Consider the following 15,934-nt stretch of genomic DNA (forward strand, 5'->3'; position numbering starts at 1 on the left):
ATATGTATATATATATATGTATATATATATATGTATATATATATATGTATATATATATGTATATATATATATGTATATATATATATGTATATATATATGTATATATATATGTATATATATATATATGTATATATATATATGTATATATATATATGTATATATATATATGTATATATATATATGTATATATATATATGTATATATATATATGTATATATATATATGTATATATATATATGTATATATATATATGTATATATATATATGTATATATATATATGTATATATATATATGTATATATATATATGTATATATATATATGTATATATATATATGTATATATATATATGTATATATATATATGTATATATATATATGTATATATATATATGTATATATATATATGTATATATATGTATATATATGTATATATATGTATATGTATATATATATATGTATATATATGTATATATATGTATATATATATATGTATATATATATATGTGTGTATATATGTATATGTATATATGTGTATATATATGTATATATGTGTATATGTATGTATGTATATATATGTGTGTATATATATATATATGCATATATATTTGTATATATGTGTGTATATATGTGTGTATATTTGTATATATATATGTATATATTTGTATATATGTAATCATATATGTGTATACATATATGTTAGATTAAACAATATGAAAATATTAATGTAACATCGGTTACATACAGGATCTTTGCTGATTGTCCAGTGCTTTCACGAAACCAAATATGTTAATGAAAAATCAAGCAAAAAGTATAATGCCAATTAAAATAATAAAAAAAAAAAGAATGTATATGCTTTGGCATAATAATTGAACACTGACTATTTCTCCTGTAATATTACTTTGCACACAGACGCGCTGACCTCTTTCATCTTCTTATAGATATATATATCTATATATATATATATATATATTACGAAAGGCATTCCAAAAGTAATGTCTACTGTTTCTTATTCTGCCAGAATTGATCAGAGATGATTGCAAATGTCATTATTATGATGACTGAACTCATGCATTCATGATCTGAAAGTTAAATCGTTTTGTTGCAGATTTTGATGGGTAGAGACTGTAAGAAAGCAATCCCTGTCATGGACATGAATCAGAAGCATTCAATTCTTGCAAAAGTGCATTGAGAATAGCGTTTACTATGTAGAAAAATAAATTCTGGAGCACAAAAGGTTGCTCCTTTTTTATGGTATAACTCCCCTCTTCATAGTTCTTCAACTTTTTGTGTTAAAAAAATAGGAGGCTTTACTTTTAGAACGAATCTTGTGCATGTGTGTGCATACATATATATATATATATTTATATATATATATATATATATATATATATATATGCACACACACAAGATTCGTTCTAATGTATATATATATGTCTGCTTTATCGTTATTTTTTTACAAGTGCTCGTCTGCGCTCCAATCTATGGACCCTTCTTGCCTTACTTTCACGAAAAACACTTGTTTACCTGAAACGACTATCAATAATTTCCCACACTCTTTATCTGTGCCTAAACCTAAACATAGATTCCATCAACTAAGCTTCTTTCTTAGAACTGCATGCTTGTGAAACTGTTCTGTTTTTCCTGCTTTCCAACTGACTACAATATGGTCGTCTTCAAACCCAACATGAAGAAATTCTGAAGCTGTTTCCTTCAGTAATCCAATTTACCAAATTTCCACTACTAACGGTTGCTATGATATTTTCCCATTGACTACCGTACACTCATTAAGCCTTATCCTCGAGTAACCTCTGGGCCCTCATAAGTGATGACTCCTTTGTAAAAAACGATATATATATGGGGAAGGAGAGGGATTTTTTCCTCTCTCTATCTCCCATTTTCAAGTGAGGATAAAATCAATTACGCAACATAAAAATCTGGGGCAAGCCTTTTATTCATGTGATGTAATCAATAAACCTGTTTGCGAATAAAAAATATTTGATTTGATCAAATTAATTGCTTTATCAATAATCTAGATACATATTATCTATACATCTATACAATACCTTCTGAATTTAGAAACAGAAATCCTCTTTTTCTAAAAGCTGGATAATGCTGTCATCATTTTGCTGTGACAACATACTTTTATAGGAAATAACTGATTTAGGTTATAGGCAGATTAAGATTAGTAGTGACCTATACTCCTTTATAAAAGAAGGAAAGTTTTACACAAGATCAATTCAGTGTAGGAGCTAAATCACTTTTACAAATTCAAGCTATCAGTTTTCTCTGTTTATTTATTTTGTATGAAACTTGCTCCAGAGGAGACATGAAGCCACTTGAGGAGCTAACAAAAAAAAAAGAAAGAAATACCACTTCAAAATTAAATCAAAAATAAGTGTTAAATGATTAGATTTGGACCCAGAAAATAACAGTTCTTCCCCTTTTGTCAGAAACATTACTCATGGAATGTGAGAATTAAAGAACAAAAACTGAAACAAGTTATGAGGATGCTAAAGGTAAACCCAAGGTCCACTTTCTACTCTTCATCATTTTATGATAGCACTTCAGTCATCAGCAATGGACCCTAACTCTGTAGGAAAATTGTGGCTCTTGATACTCTTATCTCAAAATGTCAAGTTGGGTCATCATCGTTATCATATTCGGTTTAATGTTTTGCTAAACAAGCCGACATATATTGCACAACTTAAAGAAATTAACTTCCAAACTAACCTGTCGTGCCAAATTTTGATTTAAAGGTAACTTAGGTAATTGGCAATGTAAGTGAGAGTGCAATATTGCTACAACTAAAATCATCATCATAGCATTTCACTTCATCGCAAGATCCATCGTCGGGCAATGTCTGAGGTATTCCTCAGGTCCACATCGGAGCATGCCTCACTTAGGAGACAGTATATGAGGATGTGTGCGATAGTCTGCATGTAAGCACCACAGGGACACCAAGCGTCTCATACATAGCCTCACTTGTGTAGGTTGTTTCATGTTTTGACAACCTTTGCTCTGGCCCAGTTGAGTATTTCCCATTCTTTCCAAGGAAGTTCAGAACCTACTGGGAGGTTTTCTTTCAGTGCCGGAAGTGCCTCGTTGTTGTTGTTGTTGTCTTTGACTGATTCATTCCACTAACCCACGTGGAAGGATGCTGATGTTATTCATCCAAGGCCTGTGATGGTGACAAAGTTCTTGCAGGAAGGTAGTCACTGCGGCATCTTTTGGTGTTCATAGAGAGGATGACAACTGTCGTTGCTCTGCTTGTCATGTTCTGTCATCGCTATCACCTCTTGACAAGCTTCAACTTAATAGTATATATATATATATATATATATATATATATATGATTTTCTACAAATTTATTACTCATGAAGATTTAGTATCTGTTTTGAGACTGAAACTATACTATTACTTCTATTAATGTCCTATCTGTCAATGTTTAATTCAGAGTGCACAGTGTGGTATCTATTCTGTTGTTGTGAAATCATCCTCCCAACCTTATTGAGGGATTTGGTTTAGTTTTACAACATATCAACACTTTTCAGATTATTTTGGTAAGTTTTATGCTTCAAGTTCTTTATATCTTCAAATATTTATTTATGATGTTTGGTTTGGTTAATTTGTAGAGAAAAATAGTTGTTTTTTGCTTTGCAGAAAATGATTGAGTTTTGCAAAGAGAAAAGAAACAAAACAATAACATCAATGTTTTATGTATTGCAAGCCAGGAAGTCTTTATCTTCAGACAGCCTGATCTGGAAACATCAGGTCCTTGAGAAAGGGGTAATATACAAGAGTTGTTCCCAAAGTAAAGCCTTTTTTTTTTTTTACTCAAAAAGTTGAAGAACTACAAATACAGGAGTTGAACCATTAAAATGAGTGACCTTTTGTGCCTCAGAACTTATTTTTCTACATAGTCATCACCATTCTCAATGTACTTTTGTCAGGAATTCAATGATACACCTTTGACTGTAATGCACGTCCATGACAAGGGTGGCTTTCTTAGTCTCAGATCTGCAACAGTGTTGAAACTTTCAGGTCTGAATGCATAAGTTCAGTTATCATAACAATGCAATTTGCAATCTCCTCTGATACATTTGGGTGGAATAAAAAAACAGAAGGCAATATTTTTGGAACACCCCCTCCTAATCTATTCTGTTATCATAAAACCATCCTTTCAGGCATTATCTATTCCTTGAAGGACGGAAAGTATATATATTCATTTCTCATGAAACCATCATCCGAGACTAGCACAAATGGGCTGGACGGAGCATATATCTGCTAGTAATAGTAACAAAACTTTAATATCATAGTTACTTACGATCTTCTGGTAAGGTCCCTAGTGATTTTCGACGTCTAAGTTCTGGCTCTGGTCCGCTCTCATGATGCTGAAAATAAAATGAAGCAAACTTTTAAGAATACAATTGCAAATGTTACATGAATTTAGACATATTTTGAATCATAACTAAAAATATGATGCGGCCACAAACTGTTTTGGTTCCAAAGCGATTACATTTATTTCGACAAAGCTTCTTTCACAGAACTGCCCGCCTTTGGAACACTGTCCCACTGACATGCTTCCCGGTTGAATACAATATGGTATCCTTCAAATTTAATGTAAACAAGTTCCTGTTAAGCTGTCCCCATAAATGATCAAATTCAACCCATTTTATACCATTAGTGATAAATACACCACCAACTTACATTCATTCCACTTTATCCACGAGTGGCTTTTGGGACTTCATAAGTGATGAAACCCAAATAAAAAAAGAAAAAAAGGTCCAATTGTTTTTAGATGTATGCAAGATATCAAACTAGTATAAATATCCCAATAAATTTATAATTAGATTTATCTAATCATGAATGCTGTTAAAAGATCATCTTCAATTAATATCATAAGTAAATAGCATTAAAAATTTATTTTAAAATAATTTCAAATCTCTACCAAAATCTTTTTAAAATTCTTAACTTATCTACTATTACGTAAAAGGAACTTTGTGTGTGAGTGAGTTCATTCTCTATGAACTCGGAAACAACTGGTATGATTTTTTTTAATTAAATTTCACACAAAGATATTTGGTGTGTCTGAGTGTTCTTACATAGGTTTTATATCAGAATGCATCTGATAAGTACCAAAAATCGATAATTGAAAAAAATCCAATTAAAGAAGAAGATTCAATTTTGACTAAATTTAACACTTTTATACAACCTAACATCACAAGTGCATTTGAGAAGTTTTATCACACAAGCAGAAAGGCTCAGTCTATAAAATTAACTGTAGATTCTTTTATAAGACAGGAGTGTGTTTGAAATGAATGTTTCTTTTTAGAGCACAATTGAACCATGATACTTGACTTTTACATTTGGAACTTTAAGTGAAGCCATTATTTACAGATAATTTTATAAAATCAACAGTAGAATCTCTAGTGCAATATAGACTACAGTGTATCGTGGATTAGGTCACTGTTAGGAGGCATGTGAAACTTCCTCCCAGTACACCACACTGGGTCCCCAATTAGAGCAGGCAATCAATCGATTTGATTGTGCAAGATTAAAAGAGGATTAATGTCGGGTCTCCCTACTAGTCATACATAAGTGATGTGTTGCACTTGAGAAGGTGACTTTAAATTGTTTAGCTAACATCTCAACAGACTACTGCTCCCGAGAGATTTTTTTTTCAATGGAAAAGGAAAAGAATGATTAACAACAACACAGAAGAAGACATTGCGAGCCTGTCTTTGCTTTATCGTTACTTCCATGGCAAGTGCTTGTCTGAGCTCCAATCTCTGGTCCCCCTCGCCAATCTTTCATGAAAAACACCTGGCTAGCTGAAACCACTGTCAAAAAATTTCCCCACTCTTTATCTGTACCAAAATGTAGATTCCATGAACAAAGCTTCTTTCTTAGAAGTGCATGCCTGTGGAACTGTTCCGTTTTCCTGTTTCCCACCTGACTACAACCTGGATGTCTTTAAGTCCAACATAAACAAATTCCTGATGAACCGCCTACTTAAGTAAGACACTTTATCAAATCTCCAATACTAACGATACTATCCGATTGATTACTGTACACGCAATAACCCTTATCCCTACCTTGTCAAAAAAAAAAAGTTGGTTGACAAAGGCTTAATAGACCGAAAGCTTGCTTGATTATATTTTTGAGCTAAATAAATGTTAATTTTAAAGAAAGAAAAAAAAAACACATCTTTTTTGGCTTAAAGAAATTTAATATTCAAATGTGTAACGATATTTTAAAAATATGGCCAATATCTTTTTAAATATATATTTTTCAATTTCAAGATACATTTTTTACTAATGTTTTACATGCAAGATGTTCTGTACTAGAAATGGGACAAACATCTGGGTGAGTTTTGTCCGTCATATCAAGTGGAGACAGAAAATGACCCAAATTGTTTGCAAAATATTTTTAATAAATACAAAAATCAATAACCTGTGCATTCAAAAATAAACCAATAAATCAGGCCCCTAGCACAATAGCCCCTTACACTTCAGTGGCAATGTGCCATTTATAATGTGAATAAAAGTAATTTACTTTGTCATGGCATTAAACTAATGGGGGGAAGAGGTTTCTCTAGTCCTGGTTAACAACCTATGTAGAACTGGTAACTTGAACAAATGATTCCGTTTGCAAACCTAAATTGCTTAAGGAGTAGATAGATTCTGCTTATCGTACAGGTTTCACATTCCTTTTCACCTCTGCACGTGGCTAGTAGACAATCAGAGGAACTCATCAGAGACACCCAGTGCTTGGCCGCATTTTCTAACACAATGAATTTCTTTCTCGCATCTCTCTAAAATGTACTGTAGACTGACATCTTGCTACTCAACTTTCCACAATCCCCTGTTAGACAGGATCCCAAATAGTAGCCCCTTACATCAAAGTAGCAATATGTCTTGGTGGGGTGAAATAGTTAAAAAAAAAAAAAAAAAAAAAAAAAATGAAAGAAAGAAAAAGGTATAATTCTCCACGTTAAGACTAATTTTGTAACTCGTAAGATAAGTTTGACATGGATTTGAGAAACGATTTCTTAAAGAGCATAAACATTTATCTTACCTGGTGAGTGTGATGAGAGCGTGCAACTTTTTTGTGAGGGAGTGAGGAGAAATCTCCTACTTTGCGAGCATGTTGAATGTCAGTGGTTGATAATGGACGTAGACTGTGCGGCCCAACTGTTGGTTTGGGCAAATCTGTACTGCTATGATTATCATCTTGTTGACAGAGAGGGTACCAATGTGGGGTTCCATCTAAGAAATATTCATCTGTGGCAAAGAAAGAAGAAATAATAATGGTAATGAACTTTTGTAAGTGGTATTTCCTCTAGTAATTTTTTTAATTCCAGGATAACCAAATAGGCAAACTTTGGGTGTATCCAGTAGATGCAATAATGTGTTTTATTTAAATAAAATGATAAAGATTAACTACAAAGATTATCATCATCATCATCATCATCATTACCTAATTAGACTCATACCACACCACAATTACCATTATTAAATCTACATATACTCCAAGACACTACACTATAATACAACAGAAACTTTACTCTGAATTAATCATATTACGATGACAAATATTGAAAGTAGGTTCAAAATACAGAGGAGCAAACATATGAGAGAAAAAAAAGACTGGTTTGTGCCCCACCCCCCACCTAAAAGTAACTTTACAAAGAAAAATGTGTCCATGGTACTTCCTGTATTGCCTTGAATACCTATCCCATAATTTATAACTAGTTCATTAATTTCCATCTTATGGACACAGATCCATATTATGAACATATGTGCACTGGTTAGTTTTATTACATAATATAACTAACAATTTGATTTTTTATTTTATTTCGGACTATTAGTCTCATCTTATCTTTTTATTGGTGCACAACGTTTCGGCCAACTTCCTCCGGCCTTCGTCAGGTGGTAACCGCGACGGATAGGAACTTCGAATCTCCCAACTGCATTCTCAGCCATCACTGCCATCCGTAGTTGTTGTCATCTCACCACATTTTTGACCAATTACCTCTGGCACGCTTTGGGTGGGATTGAAACCGCTATCTTCAGACAATGTTCATCTGGAACCGTAGAGATTCAACGTCTCTATCAACTGCGCCGGGCGATCAAGGTTGGATTCTTTGATCTTATAAATCCACATTTATTTATTATCTGATCTTCCATAGTCGGGTCCGTACCGATTGGTATATATATATATTATTCCTTATTGGAATTTTTTTTTTTTTTTTTTTTGAGATGAGCATACAATGCTCATCTCAAAAATAAAAAAAAATAAAAATTCCAATAAGGAATAATATATATATAACAATTTGATGTAGAGCAATTCTTTTATCTTAATTTTAATCTATCTCACTCATTTTAAACTTTCTTTAGTTTTTGTAAAGTAAGGATTACCTTTAATTAGTGATTTCTTTTTCTTATCAATTTTTATTAAAAAAAGAAAAATATGCGTATATGTGCATGGTGTTGCTTGAATATATATTTCATAATTCATAATTATAGGTTCATTAGTTTATGATGAATATATATATATATATATATATATATATATATATATATATAATGCTAACATTTTGGTAATCTAGTTTAATTTGCACATTACATGTTTTTGATAGGAGGAGGAGTAAATGAGATAAAGTGGTAGTCACAGAAGAAGGGGGTCAACAAGTTTTGCAAATACAGAATTAGCCACAACATTTAAAAAAAGAATTGTTACATATCTTGTAAAAACCGAACTAAAAAAAAAAGGGAGATATGCCAGCAGCAGTCACACTAGGCGGGTTAAACCAGCTTCCTCCAAAAGAAGGAAATGTCAATTGAATATTAAATCCACAAGCGGTTCCCAATCACATTGTGTGTGTAGCTACATTTTAACTATTATCAGCATTATCATCAATTTGAACACTTGCAAACATGATTCCTCAATTACATTTGTCTCCTGCATTCGAAGATATTTCATTTCCTTCTCATTCCCAGTGTGAGTACTTTTTTTTTTTTTTTTTTTGAGACCCCTTGTATTTCTATTAATACAGTTAATCCGAATGTTCACTCAGTTAAGTACTAATCTCACTTGATTAACTTCAGTGATCCAATAAAAATAAAAAGTAATTTGTATAATCACTTACCATTAAGGTCAATGACAACTTGACCTAAGAAGTCATTTGGTTTAAAACGATCATAATCCCACACGGTCATTTCCAAAATTTTATTCCTAAGATCATCCCGGCTGAGGTTCTGGAAGACTAAATTCTGATGCCATTCAGGGTTTAGGGTACAACTAACATATCGGGTACGACGTTTGTGATCAGGGCTGCAAAAAAAAACAACAAAAAAAAAACAATTATTCCAATACTATTTTATCAAATGTAGTTATATAAGTTTTGCAAATACAAAATTAGTCACAATATTTAAAAAAAGAATTGTTACGTATCTTGCAAAAACCAAATGTGTGTGAGCGCACCTGAATGAATAAATGCAAAAGTTGGATCCATTTCTCGCACTAATGTCAAAGTTAAAATGGCTTTTTTTTCTTTTTTCTTTTTTTTTTTTTTTTAACTTGGCAGTCACCATTTATCAAGGCTCAAAGAGTTAAACTGAGTGCCAGGTGAATTGTGAGACAACACCATGATGATTGGTCAAAATTTGATTATTTGAACAAAGTTCAACAAGAATTTATTTACATTGGACTCGAAAACAACCATGTTGTAGTGAGCTGGGAAGCAGCTTTGTGGCATTTTGTATCACAGATGGACAGTTCTAGGAAAGAAACATGACTCAGAAGTTTTGTTTAGTTTTAGAAACGGAAACTACTGGAAGTGGTTCTAGCTAGACTAGTTTGTTAATGTTTTACAGAGGGGGGGGGGGTCATAGATTGAAGTTCAGTCAAGTATCTGCCATAAAAATAATGCTAGAATAGAGAAAGACTAGCAATGTTTCTTCAGTGAGAAAGAGATAGTAGGGAAGAGAAAAACGCATCACCCACTAGATTTTAAAGTTAATTCAATTCTACACAATATAAAGAGGTAAATAATTTGCAGAATTTGTAACTTTGCATGGAATTTTTTGTAAAGTGGTTCATTCATAAAAAAAATTACTCAAGAACACAATTTAGGTCAAAAACATGTCATTACCGAGAATTTTAGTTTTCTTATTGCATCCCCCTTTCGATTTTTCAAAAAATGTCTAAAAAAAATTAAAAAAATACTTTTTCCTCTGCTCTTATTTTGTCTGTTCCTTACTGAAAAGATTTTAATATATTTCTAAAAAGCTGAAGATATGTTTGAACCATTTTTGCTTAGAATCTTTTGATAATTGATGAATCTTTTAGACTCTTATGGAAAAAAAAAAACAATTAGTTACTTGACACAATAGATGCACCATCTTTTTTTTTTTACATGGGAATCACCACTTATTGTTGTATAATAAGGGGACAGGCTGTGAAGAAATCGGAGAGGCAAGCCAAGAACGTGATGTGAGGGTCACGTTTCAAGCATGGCAACATGGAATCTTGGACACGAGCGTCACCTGAGCTAGTGACACACATAATTGGAATGCGGTGATGTTTCAAGGCCAAACAAACAAAAGGAAATTGGCCTACAATCGAAAACAACGGTTGTGGATTATTGGGACAATTATGCTTTGAATTAATCAAAATAATAACATCAACAAATATTTTATGACCAGATCGGAATGCAGCTGACATTCGCAGCTGGGGCTAGAGAAACGTGACCGATACCAATATAAACAAAGATGTTTTGGTTTTACAGAGAGAGTAGCCGGCCGACGCGGTGAGAAACAAGTCTGTCATCTGTCAACACCCCCGCCACGCCACCTATCTCTCCCAACACCTCTCTCCTCGCTAGTGGAGTCAGTGACAACCGACATCAAAGTGTAAAGAAAGATTGTCTAAAATAAACTCAAATTCTTTTGTAAACAGTCGAGTCTTTTAGTTGTCATTCCAAATATACACTCGTCGGTAAACTTGTCCGACGACCATTTGTCCACTCAGTTATATATACTGAGTGCACACAACACAACACTTATCAAGGCCCAGAGACCACTCGAGGATAAGGATTATGGTCATATTTATGATAAATGAATTTTTATCAATGTTAATGTTTATATGGATAAATGAGAAACATTTCTTTTTAGGGTCTAAAACGAAGTCATGAATGAAATGCGTATTTTAAATTTATATTTCAAGTAGTGAAGTGATAATCCAGCTTATATACATTATACACATTATATACATTGCACGCAAACACACACACACACACACGATGTGCCTTGCTTAAAAATTCAGTATGTTATTACTATACAATTTATGAAATGACTGATCAATTTTTATGATTTCAGTTTCAAATAAACAGCTACAGCAGGAATTGGAATACACCCTACTAAAGCCTGATTGTCACAGCTGGTGAATTTCAAAAATACAATCTGGACATGAGGACACTTTAGAAAATATGCAATAAAATTCTGTTTGAAATTGGGACAAAATGCCACAGAAACACATGGAATGTTTCAGACTGTTTTTGGACCATCTTGCATGAATTGAGCATCAGCTTTTTAAGTGGCATAAGAGATTCAAGGAAAGCAGCGAATCTGTGAGGGATGATGGTGTGGGAGAAGTAAAGAAGTCAGAACACCAGAGTTTATTGGCCAGATGAAGAATTTCATGGATAAAGACCATCATGTGTCTATAGCAACAAGTGCACAGTTTGATGTCAGTGTGGCAACTGTATACACAATTATTCGCAAGGAACTGAAGATATGGAAGATTTATGTGAAGTTTGTCTCAAGGGTGCTCAGAGAAGATGAGGCTATTTGACAAAGTTATTCTCTAAGCTCAAGGTAAACCTTAGAGGCTGTTGTTTTGAGACAATTAAGGAGATGAAAGAGACTATGATGAGGGTCATTGACACACAAGAGGACTTCCATTGGGCCTTCCAGAATTTGCTGGAACGGCACAACAAGTGCATTGCAGCTAGAGGTGATTACTTCAAAGGTGACTAACAACAATATCAACATTTTTACAGTGTAAATGAGGTCAGTGAGAGTAGATGCAACTTAAAGAGAAGGAAAACAAATGTCCTCCTTAATCAATAAGGTTTTTAACTCTATTTTAGGAATGTAAAATAAATTTTGGGTTAAAGATTTAATAGGTATTTTTAAGTTGGGGATTTTAATGAAATGAAATGTTTAAGGAATAGAATGAAGATTTCACTTTCATACAAATGTAAAAGATGTTTGCAGCAATATACACACACTCTTTCAGTTTCGTACTGTATAAGCAAATAATGTTAGGTGATTTTATAAATATTGGTTTTACTTACCTTTGTATGCATTTTTGTTTGTTTGTTAGTTAATAATGAAAAAACTATTCAAGAGATTTTCATAAAATTAATGGTATATATATATATATGTACACACACACACAAATGTTGTTGCATGATATTTGATATTCACTGCGCAATGTGTATTATTTGAATTACTATTCTTATCTCGAGTGTTGTTGTCCCAACGTTTCGATCGACGTAGCCTCCAACATTCTTTAGGTGTCTCTTATTGAACTCTGGAATCTGCACAAAATTTCAAATGTAACCTTTTAATTAATCCACAAAGTTAGTATGCTCTTATTCCGTCAGCCATAACCAAGTAGAAGTCTTAAGTAATTCACAGTTGTATTCTTAGTGTCGCCTGATAATTAATGTTCAATTTCCAGAAGAATGTCACTTGAAACTGAATTTTATCTAGTACTTAATCCGTTATGTCACTGGTTCGTGTGACACTCTTCTGGAGGTTGAAGATTCAATCCTCATTATAGGTGATACTAAGCATACAATTGCAAATTACTTAGAACTTCTATGGCTGACAAAACCAGAGTACGCTAATACCCTTAAATAAAACATTCCGTTTAAAATTCTATGCAGATTTTCAAGTTTGACAGAAACATTAGAATTCGACCAAATACACCTGAAGAAGGTCAGAAGTTACAACAACCGAAATGCAAGAATGACACTCAAGATGAGAACTATAGTTGAAATAATGCAAATTATTAATGCTCATCTAAAAAAAATTCAGAAAACATTCATCACTTTATAATTGAAAATATGTGGGGGAGGTTGTATTTGTTAATTTCATGTCAAAATGAAACGCTAGCATGAATTTAAATAAATTATTTCAGCAATTTTGTTTTATTTTTGTTGAAGGTAGGCATAAACCTGGTTCCATTTTCACCTTTTATTAGTTTTTGTTAAAATTTGTAATCCTCAATCCAAGGCCAAATTCATTGTGTGTAATTTTTAGAACAATAAAATAATTTGGATTTTATTTATTAAACAACTGTTCTCATCTTGGACGTTATGTTTTGTCTGATGTTGTCTGCAACTTTGTTCTGATGCCTTTTATCAAATTTTAGAATCTTCAAAAATTTCAAACTGAACCTCGGCAGATTAGATAAAATGTTCAGTTCACAATTCTGTACAGATTTCTAAATTCAACAGTTGAAGATTCGAGGTTACATCGGCCAAAATAGCATCCAAAATGAGAATAGTTGTTTGAATAATCCAAATCATCAATCCACATTTAATAATTCTGAAACAAAATGGTAAATTATGTAATCGAATGAGATTACATTTAAAATGGGATCTATGTCGACTTTTTAAATGCATTTTTCTTTTGCTTTCTAATATTTTCTTATATTTTTCTTGGAATTATTGAAGGATGGTCAGTCTTTATACATTTTGCTTTTTTACATTGCTCTTCAGAAAGTCCTGAAAACTTATTTGATTCATGAAGTACTTGAAACGGATCTTAACAAATGCTGCAAAGCTTGAATAAAGTGTCAGGCTCACTCGTGGATGTTGGCTAGCAACATGGAGAGAAAAAAGGAGAAAAAGATTCTCTGTATATGAAAACAAACGTACTTGTCACTGGAACTTCATTACATAGTATATTCTTATCAAATAAGACGATTTTCAATACTAATTTTAATCTTTACTTTTTGAGTGCTAAAATCCAACTGACAACTTATCTTTTATAGATAGAAAAACATGTCGGTCACACATAGACAACATGCATAAATACTCTTGTTCCAGCATGAACTTATTCTTTCTCTCATCCAAGTTCTGCACAGTAGGCAGAGACAAGCTCCTTTATGAGAGTGATAAGGTAATTCAAGATTAACTTAAGTCAGAATACACCATTAAATTTTGAATTTGCATTTAATTCCCATGAAGAGATTTATAGTTTAGAGTATTCAAGTCTACAGAAAGCATTTAAGTAGTCAAATAAAAGGTGAGTACATTTTTAGTTAAATATATATATATATATATATATATATATATATATATGCTGAAAAATGATAATTTAAAATAAACTCACCTTCTCCCAGGTAAAAGATAAACCTTTACAAAAGGATCAGAAAGTCCGGAGAAGTCACGACGGAGAAGGTTTCTGGCTTGGATCACAAAGACATTTAGGGTATTGTCAAAATCATCAAAACTTAGCTGCAACTGAAGAATCAACAAAAAGACATTAAAAATATTTAAGAAAAAAAAAATTAAATTGATGAAACATTTTTACCATCATCTACTTTTTAAAAGTAGATTTGGGAACTATTTTTTTTTTTTTTTTTACCAGCAAAGAAAACCAGTGTTGGCCTAATACAATAACTTCAAATGTAACTATTTTTATCACATATTGTTCTTTTGCTAACTTCTCTCTTTTCATTTTTTTAAGTAAAATAGTGCTATAATAATAATAATAATAATAATAATAATAATAATAATAATAATAATAATAATCGCCAAAACATCTTATAACTGTAACTGCAGATTTCTTATAAATTGTGCCCCCTCACCTACAAAAATGGCATCAGTCTCGGCTGATATTACACAAAAGAGCTGTGAAGGATCAAGGAGGGAAAGCACTCACCAGACCTCCACTGGAAGTGCAAAGAGTACTGGGATTTGGAAAAAGCTTATTTCCACTCAAAAGTCAGTAAAGACCAATGGTAGTTGCCAGGAGGAAATCAATGGTAAGCAGCTTATCGAAAGAGTGCTGAAAATCTGGGGAGACTTGTCATCCAAACCATCTCGATTATAATCAGTGAGTAATCTCTGATGATGACTTGTGTGAGAACTCCTAGTAAGTACTACTACTAATAATATTACTACTACTAATAACATAGGTCTTGTTGCAAATCGTTCATATGTTACATTTCTTCAATTAGACAAAACCTGAAATTAAATTCACTCCATATTTCGTCTAAAATTATACTAGTCAAAGATCATTTTCATTAAAAATATGATTTTATTTTAAAAATAATTTAGTATACTCATATTTTATTCTTTTCGTATTACTTGAATTCTTCAGACTACTGTTCTCATCTTGAGTGCCATTTTCACAGTTTCGGTCGATGTAATATCTGACCTTCTTCAGGTGTATCTTGTAGAATCCATGCTGCAGTGGTTAGAGTACTTGGAAAAAATTAATTGTTAAAGTAATATTCCCCGGAAGATTGAAACTTCAATTTTTGGTCTGGACTACTGTTGTGGGGAAATCGCCCTTCAAATGGACTGTTCTATCCATTATATAAACCATAGACCTTTTGATCCCAGGTATGGATTAAACACCAGAGCAACTCACGCCTGCTCGGTGACGTTTACTACTCTTTTCAGTTGTAACCTTTTTACGTTGTTGTTCCAGTAATACATTATTTAAACTTTATTCCGTTGTTCTGTTTTCTTTCATAACAGTTACTCTAAAAATACAATCACAAATTACTTAGGACCTCTATCCAATAAGTAAATAAAGGATGCTGTTTGAAATTACGTGCAGATTCCCGCATTCAACAGAAACAGTCTCGAGTTTGACGAGATACACCTGAAGATGGTCAGAGTTA

The 15,934-nt window shown here is 32.3% G+C and overlaps 1 protein-coding gene across 1 annotated transcript in view; it reads right to left on the reverse strand.

Annotated features, from left to right (window-relative positions):
- The window catches only part of LOC145276968 (uncharacterized), a 925,232-nt gene that overhangs the window by 57,887 nt on the left and 851,411 nt on the right, over positions 1-15,934 (reverse strand). Inside the window, exons 18-21 of the mRNA XM_080128511.1 lie at positions 14,413-14,543; positions 9,153-9,337; positions 7,079-7,284; positions 4,326-4,392 (exon numbers count right to left, since the gene is read on the reverse strand). Of these exons, the coding sequence (XP_079984637.1) occupies positions 4,326-4,392; positions 7,079-7,284; positions 9,153-9,337; positions 14,413-14,543 (589 nt within the window). The remainder of the gene's footprint in view (positions 1-4,325; positions 4,393-7,078; positions 7,285-9,152; positions 9,338-14,412; positions 14,544-15,934) is intronic.

Source organism: Euprymna scolopes, chromosome 5 (assembly GCF_053919585.1).
Source record: "Euprymna scolopes isolate OS-2025 chromosome 5, ASM5391958v1, whole genome shotgun sequence".
In the NCBI taxonomy this organism is placed as follows: domain Eukaryota; kingdom Metazoa; phylum Mollusca; class Cephalopoda; order Sepiida; family Sepiolidae; genus Euprymna; species Euprymna scolopes.